General features: G+C 47.4%; 1 protein-coding gene across 8 annotated transcripts in view; it reads right to left on the bottom strand.

Annotated features, from left to right (window-relative positions):
* Positions 1-16,152: 16,152 nt before the first annotated feature.
* DTNB (dystrobrevin beta) overlaps positions 16,153-26,724 on the bottom strand; it is a 412,789-nt gene continuing 402,217 nt past the window's right edge. For all 8 annotated transcript variants that reach the window (XM_043509975.1, XM_038394844.2, XM_043509979.1 and 5 more), the window contains 2 exons: positions 26,184-26,219; positions 16,153-23,819 (listed from right to left, as the gene is read on the bottom strand). In XM_043509975.1, the coding sequence (XP_043365910.1) occupies positions 26,215-26,219 (5 nt within the window). In that variant the 3' untranslated portion in view covers positions 16,153-23,819; positions 26,184-26,214. The remainder of the gene's footprint in view (positions 23,820-26,183; positions 26,220-26,724) is intronic.

The raw sequence follows: 26,724 nt of genomic DNA on the forward strand, positions 1-26,724 counted from the left end.
CCAGAGGGTCCTGCCCCCCAACTCCGCAGTCAGACGTGACTCTCAGCCAGCCAGTAAAACAGAGGTTTATTAGACGACAGAAACATGGTCTAAAACAGAGCTTGTAGGTACAGAGAACAGGACCTCTCAGACGGGTCCATTTTGGGGGGCAGTGAGCCAGACAACCCCGTCTGCACTTCACTCCATGTCCCCAGCCAGCCCCAAACTGACTCACCCTCCAGCCCCCCCTCCTCTGGGCTTTGTCCCTTTCCAGGGCCAGGAGGGCACCTGATTCCTTTGTTCTCCAACCCTTTAGCTCTCACCTTGCAGGGGGGAAGGGCCAGGAAACAGGGTGTTGGCAATTCTCTGTGTCCAGAGCCCTGCACACACCTGCCCTCTAGGGCTCTGCAATGATCATACACCCTTATCTCACCACCTAGATACTTAAGAACTGCACAGGGGAAACTGAGGCACCTCCACACTATTCAGAGGAAACATTAAGAACAGTCCCGCTTTGTCACACCCAGTGTTTGGCTCATGCTCCAGAGCAGGCCTATGAGGACCAAGACTGCTTGGCGGAGGGGAGCTTGGTCAGGGAGCAGAAGGAATCAGGGGGTTGTCTCACCCCTGGAAGTAAAAACCAACATGTATGTTGCAGGCCCCTAGGGCGGGGGTCTCAGGAGACATCAGGGCTGTAATTTCCAGGCCCTTCCCAGTAGTGATAGGTCAAGGCAAGAAGAGGAGATACCACCGGAAGATCCACCTGTGTCCCTGTGCACTTGCCCAGGGGCAGGGCCTGTGTCACAGTCTTAGAGCTGACTGGTCAGGGGGCAGCATGAAGGGGCTGACTGACAGGATACACTTGCACTATTGGAGTGGGAAGAAATACAGGGCCCAGTGCTCTGCAAGCTCTGCTGGGTGCATGAACCCCAGCAAAACATCTGCAGGATCAGATCCGAAGGAAAGGAACAACCCTGATCAACTCTCGGGGGAGACTCTCCAGCAGGGAGATGGGTTTGGCTGGGGAAGAGGGGTTGTCTCTCAGGGAAGGGCTGGGGACCCTGTTGCTCCCAGCAGAGATAGGTGTGGCTCGAGTCACCTCCCACAGAAGTCCCGTTGCTCGCCGGCAGGGAGAGGGACTGGTGATTTACTGGGTCTCTGCTTGGTCCCTAAGGCTTTCCAACTAAGTTTGCTTGAACTCCTGGAGGCGTCTGTCATCACATGACGCTGGTCTGGCTCTTGGCTGTCCAGCTGCAGCTCTGGAGCACAGTGAGGTTTCCTGCGATCTAAGCTCTCACTGTTCCAAGTCTGGCTCAGCCCAGCGTTGCTAGGGAAGCCTTCACTCGCCTGATGATCTATAATGTACCGTGCCCAGGCCCCTCCTCCGACACGCTGTGCGTGAAATCAGAGACCCAGACATAGGAATTATTAAACCCCAACCTACAAACCTTAGCCAGGAAAAGAATTAAATACATGAGGCGTCTGCCTGGGATTCTTGCTACATGACACGCTGGCTGGTGGGAAATTTGCTCTTGGTTACAGGTTGCAAAACTGTTACAAGGGAGCCAATATAAGAGCCTGGAACAAGGGCTGGGACTGGATTTCATGTCCTGTTGGTGCATTACAAGGCATTTGTCATCATCGCGATTAGCACAGCTCTCGAGTTCCAGTGTGTGAGAGGTGAGGGAGCGGACAAACATCCCTGGCTCTTACAGAGCTAAGGCTCCCAACCCATATTACAAACATTCATATAACATCCCCATGGACAAGCAGGTGAGTCCATATCATCATCGCCATGTTAGGTGGGGAAACCGAGGCACCCAGTACAACACCCAGAGGGGCTAGCACAGGGGTTCCCAAACTCTTTGCCGGCACGACCCCATTTTAATGAACTATTTCCTCCTGGGACCCCATGCACCATGGAGGATGCCGTTTTGAAGAGCAAAATGAGTCCTCCGCACAGGGTGACCTCGTATGTTCAGTGTGTGCGAGGTCATGCTGGGCCGAGCATGCCATTTGTACAGCAAACTGGTGACCTCTGTACATTGTGACCTTGCACGCACCATACGCGTGAGGTCACGCTGTGTGGAGCAAAATGGTGTCTGATGCACTTTAGGGATTGTCAGGACCCCTTCTGCTGATGGTGCAACCTCATCTGGGGTCACGATCCACAGTTGGGAACCACAGGTCTAACGCAAACACAAATTATTGGCTTTGATAGAATTCTTATCTGCAGGATAATTTCCTCCACTGCAGGAATTCCCGATGGAGTCTCCAGCCAGTGTTTGCTCGTGGGCAGACTGGATGAGCCAGAAGTCCCTTTCTGGCCCTATAAACCACCCAGGACAGTAAGACTCCAAGGCACCAGAATGCCTCCCACTCTCAGGCCAGGTTGCTGCCTCCACCCTACTCCTACTGGCAGCAGGAAGCGCATTTGTGTGGGAGAGTGGGACACAGAGATCTGCCGCTCCACGTCCATCATCGGAAGCTCCCAGCTTCATCGATCCAGCATGGTGCGATCATACAGCTGAGCAAGCACAAAAGGTGAGATGGAAACAGCCTGGATTGTCCCGTCAGACAATCCCACTTGCTGAGGAGCTTTGTTCCACCAGGACTCACCTCATATTCCCACTCAAAGGTGTCCTGCAGCATGCAACCTGCCCAGTAGTCTTCTGGTCATGGGTCCTGTCAGTGCAGTGCCTGCAACAGCTAATTAGCTATGTGAGCAAGGTGAGGCTGTCTCTGCCCTGCTGAGCAATCACACAACCTGGCAACAGAGCTGCGACTGTCTGATACTGCAGCCACCTTCCACATCTTGCTCCACACACCCCTTAGAGCCCAAGCAGGCCCAGAGGCTGAGGGATCAAGACAGTCATGAGCTTGGAACTTGTGTTCAGTAGGTGGTACCAGGCTGGCCCAAGAGGTCTCTTCACCCAATTCAGGTCTAGTTAATCTGCTCCAGAATGAGTTAGTTGATTTTCCAGGGAAGAACTTGTTAAGCTTGTGACCAGAGCCAGGAGATCTCTGAAGGTAGGAGAGCTGGTCTGACGACAGGTCTCCCCGGGAGTGCAGCAGCCATAAGGCCCGAGTCATATGGGGCAGGTGGAGATGGCATGAGGTGAAGTGAGGGAGGCATGAGACAAGCAGAAGGGAGCGCAGGGCACTGGCTGGGAGCAAGAACGCCTGTTGTGGATGAGGTGCATTGGTCTCGGCATCATGGCAGGGGGTTGTGGCTGCAGCTTGGCAGTGGGAGAGGCTGCAAAGGGGCTGATGGGGGGAGGCGGGAGAGAGTTGGTGCCACAGCCACTATGCCTGCACATTTCAAACCCCCTCATGTTTGCTGCTGTTCTAGTGCCCACCTCCCTGTCCTTGTCTCCAGGGGGCTGCTGGATGCTGCAGCCCAGCTCTCCCTGGCCTCCTCGCCCCCTTGGGAGGAGCCCAAGCCACTGCCTGTTCCACTGGAGATCACAGCACGTCTCTTCGTAGCTGCTGACATGGACTATCCACACAGCAAGGCCTGCTGAGATCGTCATTAATTATCCACCCGCAGCAACTCCACCAAAGTCAGAGCCCCACAGCCTACAGGGGCCGGTTGGAGCCAGAATCATAACGGAATTGTAGCCACTGAGTCTGTTGCACATGACAGAGCAAGGGAGCAGGAAGGTCTCTGGGGGTTGGTGTGGGGATTACCCCCAAGACAGGCACAGCACACTCAGTCCTGGGGCAAGCGGCGCAGCTGCTCGGTCTATTGAGCTGCACTAGGTGGAGAACCCAGACTACTGAGGCCAAAACAACTCTCTCGGACTGGAATAAGCAGCCCAGCCTCGGCACCAGGCTGGCTCCAGCCCCTGCATCCACACTGGCATCCGCTGTAGTCCTAGCATGGATGCTGGGGCCAGCTCCTGTGTCAGCCGAGTGTAGCACTGAGACCCACTCCATCTTCTGGGCTGGCACCTGCTAGCAGTTTGGGTGCCAATGTGCGTTCACAGGACTGCTGGCCAGAGGCTGTGGTGGATTGGATTGTGGGGTGAGCTGTTTCAGTATTTAGCTGGTGGCTTGTACCCTGCCTGCTCCACTTGAGTTGCTCCCCCCACCACGCATGTCCCTAACTCCCTCCCCACATGGGATTTGTGAGCCCTTGTGCCCCAGCCACCAGGCTGCTCTTTCCCCATGGCTTGGTGTCTGGGACACTCAATCTTGCACCAGCACCGAGTTCACCGGGGGTGGGGGAAATGCAGCCCCCAAGCCATGTGGCCCTGCTACTATGTGCAGGTTGAGTCATTTCATTGTTGTGTGACACCGCCTGCACTTGAATTCCAGCCTCCAGGTTACGCCTGGGGCAGGGGAGAGACCGGGCTGCCTGGTGCTGGATAAATGCAGGCAGGTTTGTGCTTAGTCAGCTCATCCACCTGACTCCTAGAAACATTTTCCTTCCCTGTGTTCTCGCGCTCACAGGGCTCTGGTGCGGTGAAAGGGATAGCCTTGGAGTGCAATGGCTGGCGTTTCTCTCAGCTCCGCAACTTCCTCCACTCTGGAATTGTTCCACTACTCATTCCACCATGCTGGGGCTGACATCTGGTCACCACTGCCTAGGGCAGCTTTGGAAAGGGTGGCCAAGAGATGGACATCTCCATTCTCCCCTTCTTAGTCCCTGAGCCAACCAGCCCCTCCCCATCTTGCATGCCAACACACACGCCAAAACACATTGATCTAAACACCACTGCAGCCCTTTGGCCAGGGGTAACACACTCCTCTTTCCATGATGTCAGTGCCAAGATGAACCATGTTGCCAACTGCCTCTTTCCATGACCTTTGTGCTGGGATGAACCATGTTGGCATTTTCCTCTTTCCAATAGCTCCTCCGTTGTATTGAGGGCTGCTGTGCTGGGACTGAAGTGCTGGGAAACACCTTTAATCTCAACCCCTTTTCATCTGAGCTGGGTTCGCTGCTCAGCAGCAGCACATGGTGGTGTGATGTTTAAAATCTCCTCTGAGCTTCACTGAGTATAAACCATGTGGATCTTCACAAAGGCCACGAGTCTCAACAGTTCCAGCATGAAAAGCCGACCGAGATCCGCTTGCTTGTGGCTCACCCAACGAGGACGAAGGTGTGGTGGAGGCTTGTATCAGAGGGGCTACTGCATGTAACGGGCTCTGGGCCATCAAGGATGCAACATCCTTGAAATCAATGGGATATGAGGGTGGTCAGCATGTTCAGGATCAAGCCCCTTCTAAGTAGTTTGCATGGAGTAAATTAGGCAAATGAGTCTAATCAGGAAAAGCAGGCCACAGATGCAGCAAAAGCAGGCCCCAGAGCAGAATAAGGGGATTATTTGCACAGATCCTCTCTTTTTTAAGTAGAATTATTAGGGCTGGTTGAAAAGATTTTTTAAATGTTAAAATACTTTCCAATTGGCATTAGCAAGCAAAATAACCAAATCCAGGGTGCCAGGTCATTTACACATGCCAGGCCCCTGGGCTGAAGTGGGACAACTTCCCACACTGTCAGTGATGAAGGAAACACCTGGCCTTCAGCCTCATGCCTCCTTCTTGCATTTCTGAGGCATATGGTTGCCTTGTATGGCAGGAACAGCAAGAACAAGGTGGGGAGAACAGTTTGGCTGGAGAAGGGCTCCTTGGGGCAGGTACTGTCTGTTACATGTTTGTACAGCAGCGAGCACAACGGGACCTCGGGCTCTGAGTTGGACCCCTAGGCGCTATGGCAATATATATACTAACAATTACCAGTGAGCTGTACGGCCATATATAACCACTCTCCTGGCCTTGCAAACTCATGGGGCACTGTTCATGTGGGTAGTAACATCAACATTCCTCACTGGTATAAATCTCAGGGGCACATGACCAGGGCTGAGCGAACTCAGCTCTGACCCACAAGTAACAAGCCACCCAAGGAAGAACTGCGAGAGTGAAAAAATGCAGATGTTTCCCCACAGATCCCCACACGAGACTTTAGTCTCCGAAGCAAGAAGCGGCTGAACATTCAAAAGTGCTTCATCCACTCTTCCTACAAACCCTTTTTTTGTACTGAGTTTATGAACAGAGGGTCCCCAGGGTTGCAATTAGGTGGTGGGAAACATCGTGTGCATGATGTGATTAGAGAAACTGGAACTCCAGCATCACTTGGGAGGGAGCTAAGAATGCATATTCAGCGTGCACTGCTCTTCGGAGGACTCATGTAAGGGGAAGCAGGGCTCAGAGATCACCATATTTAACAAGCCCCAGAACCCTCAACCCTAAAGTTTCTGAAGGCAGCTCTGCATTAAGAATTCAGCCCCTCTCCCATTACATATTTTGAGGCTGGAAGTGGCATGATGAGAAAAACAAGCATCCATCTTGAAACCAGAACCACCTGGGGCTGTGAGCAAGCGTGAGCAGAATTAGCGTCTCCTAATTCTAGAGAAAGGGTTCATGTCTTTTCCTCTAATTCTCCTAATCCCTAAAACAAATGAATGGCTGGCCACAAGGAGCTAAATCAGAAGTGCGTGGAATGCCAAGCTGGGGCCAGGAAATACAGGGGATCTGGTCAGCATCTGGTGCCCATAAAACAACGGATTCCAACTGCCATCAGCTCCCCTTTTCGTGTGACATCTCTTCCAAAGGGAAGGATTTCAAAGCCGCTCAAGGCAGTATTGTGTTTCGGAATCAAAAGGGCAGTCCTGGATGTTTGACGTCAATGGCAGTTTTATCACTAATTTCAGTGGTGCAGAGGTAGTATGTATTCCCCTCTAGAGACCTGGGATCAAATCTTGGTCTGTATTACACCTGAAACTCAACGGGTCTTGACATCTTAGTGCCAGTGGACTAAAACATGTATTTGATGCTGTTCCAAGCAGGTCCAGGAGAGCAGCAGCAGGGGAAGGGGTCAAGATCAAGCATCAGCAGAGAAAAGAGTGAAGGGCCCAGAACTGGAATAGAAGGTCAGGGCTGAGGTGCAACTGCAGGGCCAGGAACACGCTCCTGACTAGAATGGGGTGGGGTTTCAGATTAGGACTGAAGTGCATTGGCAGGGCTGCACAGGGGCCCAGGGCTGGAACTGCAAGGGAGGCTGTGGCTTGGACTGAGAAGCACCAATAGAGCTGTGTGTGAGAGGAGCCCAAGGCTGGACAGGCAGCGGGGCTGTGGGTCAGGATTGAGGGGTACTGGCAGAGCTGGGGAGAAAACCCATGACTGGAACAGCAGTGTGGATGGCTTTAGGATTACTGCTATTTGTCCCTTAAGTTCTTGCCCTATTGCAACATCCTCCAGCAGAAATCCTCTTGTTTGGAAGCTCTGTCCAGAAGCCAAACTGGCTAGTAAGGGCTTTTAGGATAGCAGCAGAAAGTGCAGTCTCCCACCACGCACTGAGATAATCATCCCCACTACTTCCACCTGTTGCTCAGATTGGGCTTTATCCTTCAGTGTGTAAACTACCCTCAGTCCCTGTGAAACGCGTGGGAGCTGAGCACCTCTCAGGAAGCGCTCCGCATATAGCAGGATTAGGCACCAAAGGAGTAAAAGACCCAAACCAAACTCTGCTCCTCTCAAAGGGCTGGCCCAAGACCTCCCATGTCTGCTCAGCAAGCTGGTTTTGGAAAGGAGAGGTTACTCACCATTCACAGTAACTGAAGTTCTTCAAGATGTGTGTCCCGATGGGTGCTCCACTTTGGGGATCCTCAGACCCAGATAGGCACTATGCTTCCTCATGCCCTGCTCCGAGGCTATATACAGCAGTGCAGGTGAACCACCCCATCCTTCTCTACTGCAAAATCCCCAGTGGAAACCGCAAAGCAGAGGGAAAGGAGGGCAGGTAGTGGAGCACCCACAGCTCAAAGAACTCCAGTTACTGCAGAAGGTGAGCATCCTCTCCTTCTTTGAGCAGCATCTTATGGGTGTTCCACTTCAGGTCGCTACTGAGTAGTGCCCCCGGCTGGAGGACAGGGGGGCTTTGGAACCTCGTCCAAGGCTGAAAACAATACTGCATTTCCAACAGCAGCATCCGATCTAGAAGACTGGACCACTGCACAATGCTAGGAAAAGGTATGGATGGAGGTCCCAGTGGCAGGCTTACAAATGTTCAGAATATGAACATTCTTCAGTAATACCAGAGATGTAGACAGAGATCATGCCAAACCCCTAGAAGGGGGCTGTATTTCTGCAGATTCGTAGCATAATATCAGACAATCAGAAATCCATCAGAAGAGTCTGTGGGTGGAAATTGCTGAACCTTTAGACCTATCCACATAGCCACGAACAGTCTGGGTGATTTTCTAAATTACTTAGTCTTGTGGAAATAAAAGGCTAACACCCTCCTAATATCCATGTGTGCAAAGCCTCCTCTCTGGACTGATGTGGCTTCAGGAAAAAAATGGGAAGATGGATAACCTAGCTGAGGTGAAACTTGGACGACACCCTGGGCAAAAGTTTAGGGCATGGACATAACAAAACTTTGTCCTTGAAAAATACTGTAAATGGAGGGTCCATTGGAGCCCCTATTTCCCCTTTGAGCAAAGGTGATAGCCACCAAAAAGGCTGTCTTCAGAGATAAATTAATGAGGGACGAAGTAGCCATTGGCTTAGACAGAGGGCCCATAAGGCATCTAAATCCTAAATTCAAATCCCAGATAGGAGTGGGTTCCTTAAATTGGGGGAACAGGTTCTGTAATCCTCTGAGAAACCCTTACAATTGTAGGATAAGCAAAGACTGAGACTCCCTCCACTGAAAGAAAGGCTGCTCATATATAATCCTGTCTTTTCTAGCTCTAAGAGGTACTCAAGAATGATAAAGACGGGAGACTGAGCAGATGGAACACTTCTCTGGACACACCAAAGACTGAACCTTTCCCACTTGAGGAGATAAGTGCATCTTCCTGGAATTGTTCCTACTGTTCAATTATACCTTTTGTACCTCCTTAGAACAAGTAGCCTCTATTCTCATGAACCATCAAGAAGCCAAGCTTTGAGATGAAGAATCTTCAGGTTGGAGTGAAGAATCCAACCAGCATCTTGGGAAAGAAGATGAGGAATGGATGGAAGGCTGATTGCTAATAGGCTAGGTGAATCAGGTCAGTATACCATATTTGTCTGGGCCACATTGGGACTATTAATATGATCCAGGCTTTGTTGTGCTTGATCTTGTTTATCACTTTCAGAATCGGGGCGTTGGAGGAAACACATATAAAAGGCCTCTGGTCCATGGAATGAGGAAGGCATCTCCTAAAGAGAGAGGACCCAATCCCCCGCTCAAGGAAAAGTGTTTGCATTTCCTGTTGGTCACAGTAGCAAAGAGGTCTATTTCTGGAACTCCCCAAGCCAGAAAGATTTGACTGAGAATCCAATTCCCATTCGTAATCCTGGAGAAGTGCCTGCTGAGGTCATTGGCTATCCTGCTTTGTATCTCTGGCAGATAAGCGGATGAAGTAAGGATGCAGTTGGCTATGCACCAGTTCCATAGCTTTACTACTTCAGCACAAAAGGAAGGGGAACTGGCTGCTCCTTGTCAGTTAATATAGAACATGCAGGATACATTCTCAGTCAGGATCTTTACGGACCAGTTTCTGATTAAAGACAAAAAGTGGTTTCAGGAATTCCTGACTGCCCTAGCTCAAGGAGGTTGGAATGTAGTGATGCCTCTTAGGCAGACCATTTGCCTTGAGTGATGTGCTGTCCCCCCAACTCATCAGGGATGCCTCTGTCATTATGGCAATAGAAAGAGGAGGTTGAAAAAATGGAATCCCCATACAGCCTTTTTTGGGTCTTTCCACCAACAGAGAGTCTCGTACCTGATGGACTGACACCAACTTGTCTAGCCTGTTTGTTTGGAGTATAAACAGTCCTGAGGCAGTCCTGGAAACATCAAAGGTGGAGCCTGGCATATGGCATCACAAAGCTGCAAATTGCCATGTGTCCGAGTAACAGAAGACAACTTCTTACTGATATCTGTGGGCTGATTTCAATTTTTGAGATGAGATTTGCTAACATTGATAATCTGTCATAGAATCATAGAATATCAGGGTTGTAAGGGACCTCAGGAGGTCACATAGTCCAACCCTCTGCTCAAAGCAGGACCAATCCCCAACTAAATCATCCCAGCCAGGGCTTTGTCAAGCCTGACCTTAAAAACCTCAAAGGAAGGAGATTCCACCACCTCCCTAGGTAACCCATTCCAGTGCTTCACCACCCTCCTGGTGAAAAAGTTTTTCCTAATGTCCAACCTAAACCTCCCCCACTGCAACTTGAGACCATTACTCCTTGTTCTATCATCTGGTATCACTGAGAACAGTCTAGATCCATCTTCTTTAGAACCCCCTTTCAGGTAGTTGAAAGCAGCTATCAAATCCCCCCTCATTCTTCTCTTCCGCAGACTAAACAATCCCAGTTCCCTCAGCCTCTCCTCATAAGTCATGTGCTCCAGCCCCCTAATCATTTTTGTTGCCCTCCACTGGACTCTTTCTAATTTTTCCTGTCGGAGGGAAGATAAGCCCTGACTGCTTTGCATCTAAGGGGGCTCCTATGAACTCTGTCTTTGAACCAGGCTCAAAGTGGATTTCTTGATGTTGAGCTGCAAACCTAACTCACAGAACAGGAATCTCATGATCTTTATGAAGGCAAAAACCTCACTTTAAGATCGGCCCTTGAGTAGCCAGGCATCGAGGTACGATTATCCCTAGATGTTGAAGGTAAGCAGCAATCACTTGCCAATACTTTTGGGAACACTCTTGGGGCAGATGAAAGGCCTAATGGAAGAACTTGATACTGAAAGTGATCCTGACCTACCAAAAAATGCAGGAACTGTTTGTGAGATGGGTGAAGTGCAATATGAAAATGGTCATCCTGAAGTTCAAGGGCTGAAAACCAATCTCCCAGTTCTAACCCTAACCCGTGTCTTACTTATAATTCTCCTGCAAATACATCCCAGAATGATGTTTGCTTTTTTTGCATCAGTGTTACACTGTTGACTCATATTTAGTTTGTGGTCCACAGTACTCCTTCCTAGGCAGTCATTTCCCATTTTGTATGTGTGCATCTGACTGTTCCTTCCTAAATGGAATACTTTGCATTTGTCCTTATTGACTTTCATCCTATTTACTTCAGACCATTTTTCCAGTTTGTCCAGATCATTTTGAATTTTAATCCTATCCTCCAAAGCACTTGCACCCCCTCCCAGCTTGGTATCATCTACAAACTTTGTAAGTGCACTCTCTATGCCATTATCCAAAACTGATCCCTGCAGGACCCCAATTATTATTATTCCCTTCCAGCATGACTGTGAACCACTGATAACTATCTCCAGTCACACGATTACAGACCTGAGAGTGGCTATCCTTCAACAAAAAAACTTCAAAAACAGACTCCAGCGAGAGACTGCTGAATTTAATTTGCAAACTGGATACAATTAACTTAGGCTTGAATAGAGACTGGGAGTAGATGGGTCATTACATAAAGTAAAACTATTTCCCCATGACAGGTTTCAGAGTAGCAGCCTTGTTAGTCTGTATTCGCAAAAAGAAAAGGAGTACTTGTGGCACCTTAGAGACTAACAAATTTATTAGAGCATAAGCTTTCGTGAGCTACAGCTCACTTCATCGGATGCATTTCCCCATGTTATTTCTCCCCACCCCCCACTGTTCCTCAGACGTTCTTGTTAACTGCTGGAAATGGCCCACCTTGATTATCACCACAAAAGGTTTTCCTCCTCCCCCCCCTCCTTCCTGCTGGTGATGGCTCATCTTAAGTGATCACTCTCCTTACAGTGTGTAGGATAAAACCCATTGTTTCATGTTCTCTGTGTGTGTATATAAATCTCCCCACTGTATTTTCCACCGAATGCATCCGATGAAGTGAACTGTAGCTCACGAAAGCTTATGCTCAAATAAATTCGTTAGTCTCTAAGGTGCCACAAGTACTCCTTTTCTTTTTGCGAATGCAGACTAACATGGCTGCTACTCTGAAATCTCTGGGAACAGTTTTCCAACCAGTTTTGGACCCACCTTATAGTGGCTCCATCTAGGTTGTATTTCCTAGTTTGTTTATGAGGTCATGCGAGACAGTATCAAAAGCTTTACTAAAGTTATACCACGTCTACCGCTTTCCCCCTATCCACAAGGCTTGTTACCCTGTCAAAGAAAGCTATCAGGTTGGTTTGACACGATTTGTTTTTGACAAATCCATGCTGACTGCTACTTATCACCTTATTATCATGTAAGATGTTTGCAAATTGATTGCTTAATTATTTGCTCCATTATCTTTCCAGGTACAGAAAATAAGCTGACTGGTCTGTAATTCCCTGGGTTGTCCTTATTTCCCTTTTTATAGATGGGAACTAAATTTGCCCTTTTCCAGTCTTCTGGAACCTCTCCTGCCTTCCAATGATTACTCAAAGATAATTGCTAATGGCTCGGATATCTCCTCAGTCAACTCCTTGAGTATTCTAGGATGCATTTCATCAGGCCCTGGTGCCTTAACACATCTGATTTCTCCAAGTAATTTTTAACTTGTTCTTTCCCTATTTTAGCCTCTTCTGATCCTACCTCATTTTCACTGGCATTCACTACCTTAGACGTCATCAACCTTCTTAGTGAAAACCGAAACAAAGAAGTCATTAAGCACCTCTGCCATTTCCACATTTTCTGTTATTTTCCCCTCTCATTGAGTAATGGGCCTACCCTATCCTCGGTGTTCCTCTTACTTCTAATGTAGTTGTAGAATGTTTTCTTGTTACCCTTTATGTCTCTGGCTAGTTTGATTTCATTTTGTGCCGTGGCCTTTCTAATTTTGTCCCTACGTACTTGTACTGTTTGTTTATATTCATCCTTTGTAATCTAAAATTCATCCTAGTTTCCACTTTCTATAGGACTCTTTCTTGATTTTTTAGATCATTGAAGATCACCTGGTAAAGCCAGGGTGGTCTCTTGCCATACTTCCTATCTTTCCTATGCAGTGGGATAGTTTCCTCTTGTGCCCTTAATAATGTCTCTTCGAAAAACTGCCAACTGTCTTCTATTGTTTTTCCTCTTAGACTTGTTTCCCATGGGATCTTACCAACTCCCAGAGTTTGCTGAAGTCTGCCTTCTTGAAATCCATTATCTTTATTTTGCTATTCTCCCTCCTACCATTCCTTAGAATCATGAACGCTATCATTTCATGATCACTTTCACCCCAGCTGCCTTCCACTTTCAAATTCTCAACCAGTTCCTTCCTATTTGTCAAAATCAAACCTATAACAGCCACTCCCCTGGTAGCTGTCTCCACCTTCTGAAATAAAAAATTGTCTCCAATACATTCCAAGAACTTGTTGGATAATCTGTGCCCTGCTGAGTTATTTTCCCAACAGATGTCTGGGTAGTTGAAGTCCCCCATCACCACCAAGTCCTGGGCTTTGGATGATTTTGTTAGTTGTTTAAAAAAAGCCTCATCCAGCTCTTCTTCCTGGCTAGCTGGTCTGTAGTAGACCCCGACCATGACATCACCCTTGGTTTTTACCCCTTTTATCCTTACCCAGAGTCTTTCAACAAGTCTGTCTCCTATTTACAGCTCAACCGCAGTCCAAGTGTATACATTTTTAATATATAAGCCAACACCTCCTCCCTTTTTTCCCTGCCTGTCCTTCCTGAGCAATCTATGTCCTTCTATAACAATATTCCAGTCGTGTATTATCCCACCAGGTCTCTGTGATGCCAGGTATGTCATAGTTGTGTTTCTTTACTAGCATTTTGAGTTCTTCCTGGTTATTCCCCATACTTCTCGCATTAGTATACAGACATCTAAGATACTGATTTGATTCTGCCTCCCCCCCCCGCCCCTTTCTGTCTTGTCTCTCCTTTATCCCTGCTATAACAGCCCAGGCTCTCCCCAAATTCCAAACCTTCTCCCAGGTCTCCATGTTCTTGACTTACCTGTGGGCTTTGGTCACCTGCCCCCTTCAAACCTAATTTAAAGCCCTCCTCACTAGGTTATCCAGGCTGTATCCAAATATGCTCTTCCCCTTACTTGATAGGTGGGCACCATCTCTGCTTATCAGTCCTTCTTCCTAGAACAGCATCCCATGGTCAAGGAAGCTGAAGCCCTCCTGGCAACACCATCCTTGCAGCCAGGCATTTACCTCCAGGATGCAGCTGTCTCTGCCAGGGCCCCTACCCTTGACCAGAAGGATTGATGTCCATCAAGAATCCGGATGGACTCCCAGCAAGAGATGCGCCTCTTGAAGCCTGGAGAACCTGGCATACCCTGGGGCAATGGTTATTGTGAAGGGGGAAGGTTCCACCCTCATTAAAGGGAAAAGGGATCAAGAGAAATTCCCCCTAAACTACTTAATAAAATAAAGAAATAAAATAATGTAATAAAGAAAGATAACTAGACTATATTGTAGCCTTCAAATAGTAAGGCACACGAACGTTCCGTCTCAGGCTGAGACAGCTGAGAAAGACCTGAGAATGGTTCACCCAAGCTACCTTATATAGCCTAGGACCACGGCATGAGGAAGCATAGGGAGCACGCATGGGCCAAACAGGCAGTACTGCCAAAAATCTCCAATCAAAGGCGTAAGGGGCGTGAGCACCCCAGAAATGGAGGAGCCACAGGACACTACTTGAAGAACATATTGTTCCAGGACATTCCTGATCTTCATTTACTTTGCATGGGCAACAGGTGAGGAGCAAACACAGCTAGATGCCTAGATACTATGAGGATAGGGACAGAAATGCCTGGATAGATAGGACGCTAAACAACTGCAGCAGAGCTGCTTACTACTCTCTGTTAAGGTTTAGTAAAATTGGTCACCTTCTTTACAGATAATTGTATGCTTTGTAGTTTAATTTGGGTATGTCTAGCTCATATGGAGTTGAGCAGATTTCAGATTGGTACTCTACAGAATCTGTAATTATAGTAGGATCAGTTTAACTCCGCTCACTGGCCTACTGGTAAAGGTTGTAATCCTACCCTTTTTCCAAGATCTTGTACAAAGTTTTAAAGGGCTTCAGTAGGGGTGATGGATCCCATCTGAGGTCAGGCTACATGTACCTAAATCAAGATTTGCTATAGTACATTTGCTGCCCTTTAAAATCCATCCTCTTTGTAGGGTAAATACTATTGATAGGGTCCTACCAAATTCACAGTTCATTCTGGTCAATTTCACGGTCATAAGATTTAAAAAATCATAAATTTAATGATTTCTGATATTTAAATATGAAATTTCACAGTGTTGTAACTGTAGGTGTCCTGACCCAAAAACGAGTTGGGGGGGGGGGAGGTTGTGGTACTGCTACCCTTACTTTTGCGCTGCTGTTAGCGGTGGCAATGCCTTCCGAGCTGGGTGGCTGGAGAGCGACGGTTGCTGGCTGGGAGCCCAGGTCTGAAGACAGAGTCGCTGCCAGCAACAGCACAGAAATAAGGATGGCCTGGTATGGTATTGCCACCCTTACTTCTGCCCTGCTGCCATCAGAGCTGGACCCTGGATCAGCAGCTGCCACTCTCTGGCCTCCCACCTCTGAAGGGAGCAGCGCAGAAGTAAGGGTGGCATGGTATGGTATTGACACCCTTACTTCTGCCCTGCTGCTGACAGGGCGCTGCCCTCAGAACTGGGCACCCGGCCAACAGCCGCTGTTCTCTGGCCGCCGAGCTCTGAAGGCAGCACAGAAGGGTAGCAATTCCGTGGCCCCCCTAAAATAACCTTGCAACCCACTTTTGGGTCAGGACTCCTAGTTTGAGAAACACTGGTCTCCCCTGTGAAATCTGTATAGAACAGCGTAAAAGCACACAAAAGACCAGATTTCATGGGAGGAGAGCCGATTTCACAGTCCATGACACGTTTTTCATGGCCATGAATTTGGTAGGGTCCTAACTATTGAATAACACTGAGCTCTGAGATCATCCAGGAAAGGAAGTATCTTGAAAGGCTGGGGCTTTAGGCACTGACCCTGTCTAATGATCCTTACTGAGCACACAGATTATTATGGAGTTGCAGGCTTCCCTATCCCGAGCAGCTTTGGTTTGTTCCATTTGACCTGTATTCATGACAGATGTGTATACTCTCCTGGCTCTGGTATTAAATATAAATACACAATGAACTACAGGCAGCTGCTTTCATTCTGCATGTTATTGTGGAGCAGTAAATTCATGTTAAAACATCTTTGCTGTTTCATGTACATCTCAAATCAATTTTTCTATGGTCACCACACAGACAAGAGACCCAAGGATGGGACTAATTTATTAAATATTTGGCAGATGACAGAACATGGCTTCCAGTTTACAGATTTGTATTAGACACGTTCCCAACATGTACAGAATCTTGTTTTTAACATTTATTTATGGAACACCCACACAGACACGCACTCCCCCCTCCCCCCACACTCACTCGCATGGACTTATTACGTACACACGCACGCAGACACAGTTGTAAGTCGGAAATAGTACGGCCATTCCACAGTGGTCTCGAATCCCAAGGCAGTACGTGGAAGAAGGGTGTGGTCCCTGCCAGCTCTACTTGTGGCCACCAGACCGGATGTGAATGAGCCTGGCTTTGTCTACATCTAGGTGCTACAAGTTAGCAGGGTCTCTGAAGGAATTGGACATCCACTGAGCACACACATGTTGAAGTACTGTATGAGTTGCTAAAGCCAATCTTCTTCCTTTTAGACATCACTGACATAGTAATTTTATGTGGAAAATAGCACGAGGAGACCCCCGTCGGAGGGTACGCTGCTCCCAGTGCAGACTACGCTGGCTGGGTCGTGAAACTCCAGCTTCTGGTACCCAGGACTATAGGGGAACTCTGTTCCCACCTCAGACGTTCACCTCCCTAACAAACACGAGGTGACATTGGCTGACGAACCCACGATTCCATCACAGAGCTGAAAAGTTTAGCTAGGACCAAAAAAAGGGTTCGTTTTAAACAGCAGTTCCCTTCCCTTGTGCAATGCTGGGCAGGGAGCCGTGTCGGCTCTGGCTTTCCTCATGGAATCTGTTGCTTTGGTAGGCCCCGGCCAGACAGCCGTTCTATAGACATTGCCATGGTAACTAACATCGCATGTTGCCGTACTGCTTCCACACCCCACCCGGGGCTCCCTCCTCAGCAGGCCATGCAGGGGGAAGCACTAATTCCTTCCCTGGGAATGGCTACGTTTTGCCCAGCTAGAGAACGGTTCTCTTTTTAAACCTGCAGTAAGATGCACTTCATAAAACCAAAGGAATTTTCCTTCCCTAGTTTAACAGCACAATGTACGAGCCTTCGCGGTTTACTTGGAACATTTTATCATTTAATCTGACAGGCTGGTTGGCTGGGCTGAGCTGAGAGGACAAGGCGGTGCACAAAGTGCACACCAACCTATGTGTTTGGGTGTTCTCTCCCATCGCCAGGAAGGCCGAGGCATCTGGGACAGCAGAACCAGGGGACGGTGGGGGCTAGCAATGGAAACATTGGGAGGGGGGCTGATCTATATTTCTGCCCACACATTCTGGGAACCAATCTTCTCAGTAAACTGCACGCACACGGTGGGGGCTGGGGGGAGATGAAGGCAAGAGCGGGACTTGGAGTCTCTGCCGCACCCCTGGGATCAGGCTGGACAGTAAACAGGAACTGAGTGATTGGGCCAGGGCCAGGAGCAGCTATCCCTGGTGGCTGGCGAGAGACCTGGCCAGGGCCAGGAGCAGCCATCCCTGTAGCTGGCCACCCTCCTCTACCCCCCTGCACTGAAGTCTTACTCCCCATGCAGAGCGCCCATCCTGCTCCCCCTGCAATCCCGCCACCCCCCCATTCAAAGCGAGCTTCCGCCACCTGTGGGAGGCATAATCTCCTAGCCACATCTCAGCCAGTTACAATCCTCAAGCCAAGTGACAATTAATTGGGAGGCTTAGTCACTGCTCATCTTTATGCTGCAGTTCTGCATTGGGGACATACCTTCCGGTCACCTTCACTGCACCTGTTTACACATAGCGTAGTCCTTGATCTGCACTACTACATACAGTGGCTGTGTCTTCACTGGAGACAGCCTCTTCTTAATAAGTATCCATGTAAAACAAGAATTGGGGACATAGCCCCACACCCGGCAACAAAGTTTCAGCCCCAGAGCATGTTCAAGCCATCCCTTACAAACAGAGCAGAGCCGGGATAAACTGTACTTTGTATGTGCGGCACTTCGGAGGGGTCATTTCTTAGAGAACAGAAGTAGGCCAGACTGCAGGAGTGACATGCACTTGGGTGCAGACAAGGAGCCCAAGGCCCCACCACACGCAGAGGTTGCCATAGTGCTGCTGTTGCCACCCTATGGCATTGCATTGTGAAGACAAGAATGGGTCCTTTTAGCCCCCTTCCACACAAAAAAAATCCCTTCACTGTTTTGTACAGTATTTGCTCAAAAAATGGGCCCTTTTCCCAGTGAAAACAAGGCTACTTTCAATTAAAAAATAGGATGGATTGAGCAGAGATGGCTGCAAAATATGAATTTTTGCCTGTTTCCAGTGTGAAAACAGGCATTTTGGTCAAAGCTCACCAAGACGTGAAATAGGAGGAGGGTGCAAAACAAACAGCCAACATTTCCACACCAAACATCACAGAGACACAGTTACCAGTTGTTGAGCTTCACTGGAGACGGGCAATGATTTCTGTAAAACGTCTCTCTTCTCCTGAGTACCTAGCCAGCGCCATGGCGATACTGCACGTTAATGAGCAATGTGGCTTTGCACAATGGGCCCGATCAAAGCCTACTGAAGGTAATGCAAAGCCTCCCGTTGACTTCAATGGGCTTTGTTTCAGGCCCTGTATCTTTTGCTCACGACTCTGATGTTATTACACATCCAGGAAAAAGTGTACAGGAACATGTGCAGAAAAAGCTCCACACCTGAAGGAAAAAAGGAAACATCTCTTTGGTGCATTTTTTTTCCAATGGCAGCCTTTTGAAGCCGCTCTGGGGTGTGGAATGTCTGAAGGCGTCCCAGCAGAGATGGGCCAGAGGGCAGAGTGTGGGCGATACTTGCTTTACTGCAGTTCATTACATCAATATCAATACCGCATCTATGTGGCATGCTAGAGTTCTATAGGGTATCTATATTACACACAGGATCAGAATTAGCTCTATTACATGGCTAGTACTCCACTGACCTGGATGGAATCATTCTGGTGTAGCAAAGCAGAATGTCACCCAGTCTTCAAAGGTTAAATTTTGCGTCCAGTGAAGACTAGCACAGATGGGTAGGAAAGTGCTGTTTTCGCTGACATATTAGAAACAGACTTAGTAAAGCGTGCAGGCATGTGTGACTAGCGTGGGGTAAAGCAATGCCAGAGAAGACAGCCCGGTAAAATATATTAAAGCCTGGCCTGGAAGGTTGATCCCAGGGGCGTTAAGGCAGTTACGGCAAACAATAGTTTATAAGCAGAGTTTCCAACGTTAGCATGTGTGAGTTATTTTCTTCCACCTAATGTCATGTCATGTCACCACAGCAAGTGCTCTGCATTGGGGAGTGCAGAGCTATCCCAGGTGTCATGGCACATCACACAGGAATTACACTGTGCTCCCCATGGGCTCGTCTACACAGCGAGTTACTGCACGGCAAGCCACCGGGTGAATCTACAGCACTCCAGCTTGCCGCACAGTAACGTCCAGTGTAGGCACTACTCCAGCACAGGGACTTTCACTGTCATGAAGCCATGTCCCAGAGTGTGGCAAGCTGGTATGCTGAAGATTCACACCCTGGCTTGCCGCCTAGTAACTTGCCGTGCACACAAGTCCTGACATAAGTTCTCTCACGATGACATGCTGCAGGGGTTCCCAAATGCTCTGGGCAACGGTACCCATTTAGTCACATTCAAAGCTTAGCTGTACCGGTCTGTGCCTTCCTCCTTCCTCTGAGCCTGTGCTGCTCTTGCCATCAGGAGACGGGCATTTGGAGCAGTCTCATCTCCATGGCAGAGTGAAGGGAGAACAAAGTGGCTGGAAGGTGATTAGGAGGGGGCTCACCAAAGGTATCAGTACTGAGTACCAATGAGCAGGACGCAGAGCTCCAGTTCCCCTCAAAGACATTCCTGTGTGACAGGTCACGACGCCGGCAATATCACAAGGTCGCTCTGCAGCCCCCTCGCCAGGTTCTCTTTAGGAATTGCTGGCTAGTGCTCCCTAGCAGCACTACGGCAACAGGATAATGCTGGATGCAAACCTTGTTCTTGACTCAGCACAAATGGCAGTGAAGCTCCCAGGAGTGTACCAGGTTAATGAGGACAAATGTAACTGTAGTTTAGGCCTTAATGATCACACATGGGGAAATGGCCTTGGAGTCTGTAAATGACCCATTGGCTCTCTGCTTCCTGACACTTAATTCCCCAGTTCACCATTCCTACTTGATGGAGAATTAAAATTGTAAGGTCCTTGGGGAAAAAAGCCATGTTTTCCCAGCTACTCTAGCATGAGAGTGACATACAAATGGCTTCTGTGCAAGAGATGGGTCAGGTAAATCAATGACATCCTCTCGGAATCACATCATGTAAGACAGGCTTACAGTATAACTGAAAATCAACCTGCAGATCCCCTCATTATAATAATATGAAGCATTTGCTGAATGCTTTGTAGACTAAAATATATGGCACTATGGGTGAGGTAATCCACAAGCATGGCACACAGGGTCACAATTATTATACACAGACTATGCACTGTCTCTGGCTGTAAAAGCCCATTGATCCTGTCAAGAGTTATACGAACAAAAAGCAGATGCCACAGCTTTCTGCAGAAATGATGTGTTTCACTGCACAATGGAACTTGCCTATTCAATCACAGAGTTCAGCGTAAAGAGAAAAGTAAGCAAACTGTCTAATAGTCTGATACAGAAAATGCTGTCACAGGTTCCTTAGCTGAGCTTATAACAGGCTAAGACGTGATCATTATATTGTAATGCCTGTGGGCAAGTGAAATTAGCTTCCTGGAACTTTGATAGAGGAAATGCTCCTCCTTTTATAGTAGGCAGCAAACAACAAAACTAATGAAGTGCATTTGGTCCTGGTGGTGCTGCTCTGTGCTATTAAATCACTATTCCACTGAAGGGGGGTTATAACAACCTCTCGCTATCTGTAATCTGTGATCACAGCACCCTGCCTGTCCTTCGGGATGGAGGGTGCTATAGATATGTAGCGTCACCATCATCATACTATAGTTACCTCATCTCCCAGCTTGCACACATTAGGGCCTTATCTGTACTAGGATTTCCCACCACAGTTACCACTAGTTCAACTCTACAGGTGAGAGCCCCAGTGTAGATAAGGTGGTGGCAACCACTGCTGTTTTAACCACTGTCATGTAGATCTGTTACAGTGTAGACAGCCTATAGGGACAGAGAGTCCTTTTCTTGTAGGGAGAAGTGTATGCACCTCCAAGAGCTGCAAAAACTACCAGCTAGAGTGGAAGTTTTAGCCTCTAAATATTAGACTAATGGTGACAAAAAAAGTGAGGTGGTGGAAAATGAATAAAAAGGAAAAACTTAAAAAAGAACGACCAGCTATTTGGTTTGTCCATGTAGCTTGCTTTCACACTGTTATCATGTGACAGAAAAGCTGCAATATGCACTGTTGTTGTAGCCATGTCGGTCCCAGGATATTAGACATGGTGCGTGTGGTACTAGCTTGAAAGCTTGTCTCTCTCACCAACAGAAGTCGGTCCAATAAAAGATATCCCCTCACCCACCTTGTCTGTACAGAAAAACTGTAAATCATAGTCACTGGCTGATGTACAGCGTCTCCCCTTCCACTGTAACTCTGACCCAGATTTCTCATTTAGGGGAGAAAAAACATATGTTTTCATTTGGAACATCCTAAAGGCAAAAACTTTCACCTACTCCTCTCCCAGACTTACTGTACCACATACTGCCTATTTCCAGCTCATCTTCAGCATCCACCAAGGCCTATTCTAGTTCACAATTCATATTTCCTTCCACAAAGATTTCTGCACACAGCTTTGGCTGTGGTTATTGAAGTTAAATGTCAAGAGGACCTTTGCCTGTCTGAAAGCAGGCTTGCTGGGTGTGACAAAGTGATCCCAGGTACTTGATGTTGTTGCTGGTCCATTCACAGCTGGAGCAATGGAAACTTAGAATCACAGAATATCAGGGTTGGAAGGGACCTCAGGAGGTCATCTAGTCCTACCCCCTGCTCAAAGCAGGACCAATCCCCAATTTTTGCCCCAGATCCCTAAATGGCCCCCTCAAGGATTGAACTCACAACCCCGGGTTTAGCAGGCCAATGCTCAAACCACTGAGCTATCCCTTCCCCCCTTATCAGATGCCAGCGTTTTACTAACCTGACCTTGGGCATCAAGGTGGTAAGTAGGGGAAGAAGTGCATAAAAATCAAAGACAAAAAAGAGAGTCCACAGTGAAGATATGATGAAGCCACAGTCAGAATGTCTCTAAGCCCCGATGGCCTCCTGTCTATACCGGCAGGTCCTTGAGCCGGCCACTAGCAAAACTTTCATCCTTTAAAATTCCAGCACACACATCCCTTTCTTGCATCTGTATAGCCACAACCAGAGTAATGTCTGGGTAACGATTCAGCTAATCATACAGAAAGTGTACAAAACAGCCACAAACCCTTCCAAGTGTGTGGTGTTTGGCAGGCTAAAGCTAACACACTGAACCAGGTTATCCTCACTTTTCTTTCCTTCTTGACAGCTCATTCACAATATTTATATTTGACTAAACCTGTGGCCACCATGTATGTTTATTTTCTCTCCCCCAAAGAGTTATAGGTACCTAACAAGCACTTTCCTCCCAGAACCAGCGTTCCATCTCAGATGAGACAGGGAGAAAAGCTGGGAGTTGGTTTCAGAGTTTATCACTCCATTCCATTCATTGCCCTTGATAAATATTTATAGATGCATTAGGGCAGTCAGATCTTCTGCTAAAAATAACATTCCTAAGCACCAAGAAAAAAATAAAATAAAATAAAATCACTAGTGATTGGAACTGATTACAATGTTTTCTAAGTAGCTACAAAATTAGAGTCTAGCAAGGATCCAGATAATGGTGAGTTTAAAACCTCCGACTATACAACGTTGTTATTTCTCCTTAAATTTAAATAAAAATATACTTGCTTCTTGCAAATGAATGTTCAGGCACTAATCTGAACCTAGCAGTGGTCATCCCTGAATTCCCCAGTTTGCCAAGAACCATTCAAGTAATTTTTAACAGAGTCTAAAAGAAAAATACACAGAGTTGGGAATCCCCAGGAGGCATCTCATCCAAGTTTTATGGTCCTAATTACAGCCATTCCCCTCTCCTTGCTTTGCATTCCTCTACTCTTGGCATGCCCTGTCATTTACTCTCAGAATGACATGCAGTATCAAACACTATGGCAACCAAACATTAATAGACAGAGTGGTATTTTTAGAAAGTGTGTGTTTTTAAAGGATCTGTACTCAGAGTTCCCTTTGTATTACACAGGAAAACTCAAATGGTTTAAAATTGATTTTACATGCACATCCAAGATCAAAGGTCATGAGTGAAACCACCAGCACATGATGAGATGACACTGCTCAGGTAGGAAATCAGAAGAGATCAGTGCACTTTACAAGAGAACAGTTTTCTTTTGAAACCTCCCATAAAAATGCTTTGTTGAATTTTTGATGGGGCATTGTCCGATTAGCATTGGCAAACACCTATGAAAATAGTACATGCAATAATCTAAGAGGAAAATGCCCAGAGGGAAAGCCCTTCAGTCAGTTAAAAGAAAGCTGCTTTCCCTTCCCTTACAGCAGGTGGTTGGTTGTGATCTTTCACAGTTGCACAATGGTGTATGTATCGGCTGAAACATGCCTCTTCCAAAGGATGTGGAGACTTCGTTAGAACATGAGCTTGCTTCATAACCCTCTGTGCCTGTGCCATTGGAAACACACACAACAGTTAGTGAGAAACACTTTCCATATGGAGAGCATAGTTCATACTTGTGCATATGTTGTAAGGAAATGACAGTTACTTACCAGTAACTGGAGTTCTGCACATTCACATTCATGGGATCAGGGTTTCTATACTGTGAACTTCCAGAATCTTCTGGCAAGCAGTGTCTGTTGGGGCCACTCACCCCTACCCCTGGAAGTGGGTCCAACCACTCTTCAGTTCCCTCCTACTACCAGAATTCCTTCTCTAGGACTCTGATGAACTGGGGAAACTGGGATGGGGAGTGTGAATTCTCCAGTCAACAGTGCCAGGTCCTCAGTACTAAACTAGGTCAGAGTCGAAGTGTGCTGGATCCTTGGCACCGGATTTAGCTGACCAGGATAGATCCAGAGACCTGTCATCTATGCCAGTCAGACAGCCTGTGTAAAGAACATCTCTCCAAAGTCGCTGCCTGACTTACAGAAACCAGCCTTAGACAACAGTCCGAAGAGAAGTCCCTGTCAGCAAGGGGGAGAGGCAGCTCTCCAGCCTTTGAAGGTCCTGACGTTGCCCCTGTCGCATGGACTTTCCTCCTCTCTTTTACGCAAAGCCTGACTAACTGCCAATCTAACTGCAAACATAAACCGCTCCCAAGGGGCAGAAAGAAGAAAAACCAACAAGGGAATCGTTGAGGACACTGGGTGGGATCGGAGCCCACTGCACTTTGCCTAGCCAGACAGAATGGAATTGGATTTACACCCTCAGGAGCCTTCATGAGGGGAAGGGAACAGTGACAACACCGCTCACTAGAAGATTCCAGAAGCTCATGGCATAGCTACCTTGATCGCATACGTGGGAATGTGCAGAGGCCATTTGAAGGAGAATAACTAGATTTTAAAGGTGACTTGTAAGTTATTCTCTTTAAAAAGGGCTTGGATCCTTTTTTGAGTCACCATGAAGGACACAGAAGGTCTGGAAGGGGGCTGGTTGGTATGTTTCTATTTGTTTTTTAATTTAGCAATGCCAGGAATGTCAGCTCTGGTCCTTCCCAGGTTGCTGGAGGACCTGATGGGGGCTGCAGAGGATTGTTAGCGTTCAACTTTACATGGATGGTTGAAGGTGCTGAATCTTTAACAGAGATGTTCTTCTCTCCAAAATGGTAGCTAATCATTGTAAGTAATTAGGCATTAACAAAAACAAACAAAAAGTGTTTTTAAGCAGTCTGGTTAACAATCCCCTCCCCTCACCACTGCTCGACTTTCAACCTTGTGATAACTCTCCAGTTACCAGACACGTTTCCAGGCTAAACAGGAGCTGAATTTCTAATGTAAAAACAACCCTCCCCAGAACCTTCCACCGCTCTCAGGCTGCCTTGATCCATATAAAAAACCTCAACCTCCCAAAAACGCACAAGCCCCATTTTTCTCCCGTTGCAAGTCACCTTAGATGACAATTTTGGTTTTGCTGTGTGGATTGAGAAACTTTTTTCACACAGCCCACTGAAAAGATGTTAAGGACTTGGGCCCACTATGTACATGGGCTGAGTTTGAACTGCTAACTTAGAAGAGAAAGTCTGTGTTTCTCCTGCTCACTTCTCATAGCTCTAGTCCTCTGACCTGGTGTGGCCTGGAAACAGAAACCTGGAAATGAAAGACTGCATATCGCATTCCCAGTCCCCTGAGCTAACCACTTCTGGATTATAATGTGTGTCCCCCGGGTGATGTTTCTCTGCTACAGGAGTTCTCCCCTCTCCTCACTGAACATGGTGAAAGATCACCTTTTGTGGGTATGCCAAATATCATGTGACTGCATCAGCATAGAAACCTGATCCAATGCCTCCTACAGGCTTTTCACATGGGGGAAGATAAAGATCTTATTCATGTTTTTCAGGAGCATTATCAACACAGAACCCAGTCTTTTACTGTTACTGTTATCTCATCCTTTCCCACCACCTTGGGTGTCCTTTTATAAGCTAGATTGTGAGCTCTCTGGTTAGGAACTGTATTTTTACTGCATGTTTGTACAGGTAACTAGAGCAATGGGTCCTGTTGCCTGATCTAAGCCTCTAAGTGCTTCCGCAGCACAAACAATAAGAGAATAATGATCCTCAAACTGCTCTCACTGAAGTTAATAGAAGTTTTCCCACTAATTTAAATGGAATCATGATTGGGTCTTTAGAGTGAAAACCTGACACTTTAAAGAAGATGTGCAGTAACAGATCAATGGGGAATATTCTCCATCTTGTTCATGAATATAAATAAGGAAAAGGACAATGATGTCAGGTTATGAGTGAGTCAGTCATATCCGTTACAGCCACATGAATGGAGCAGGGTCTTTGGGAAGAAGAAAGATCCCCATACTTACTTGAATTACTGTACAGTCTGGGTTCTTCCATCTAACCTGCAACACATGGGGGGAGGGGGAAATTTATAAGGCAGGTAACTGACTGCAACAAAATGAAAAAAAACCCCAACCAATGTTGCACTTATAGGGCACCTCTCATCCCAGGAATGCAAACAACTTTACAGACAATGAATTAAGACTCTCAAACTCCCATGGGGTATGGAAGGTAAAGAACAGTTACTTACCTTATAGTAACTGTCTTTCTTCAAGATGCGTTGTCTACATGGATTCCACTTTAGGTGCACCCCATGCACAAGAGATCACATTATTTTGGCTGGCAGTGTCCATTGGGGCCAGACCTGCACCCTAGATGTCCTCATCCCCCTCTCACCCGAGAGTATAAAAGGAAGAACAGTCCCAACAGCCCCTCAGTTACCTCACCAATACAGAATCCCAGAGGAGTAGGACTCCATAGTAGTGGGGACGGAGGGTGGGTCGTGGAATCTTTGTGGACAACGTATCTTGGAGAACCAGTTATCAAAGGTAAGTAACCATTCTTTCT

Source organism: Dermochelys coriacea, chromosome 3 (genome assembly GCF_009764565.3).
Source record: "Dermochelys coriacea isolate rDerCor1 chromosome 3, rDerCor1.pri.v4, whole genome shotgun sequence".
NCBI lineage: Eukaryota > Metazoa > Chordata > Testudines > Dermochelyidae > Dermochelys > Dermochelys coriacea.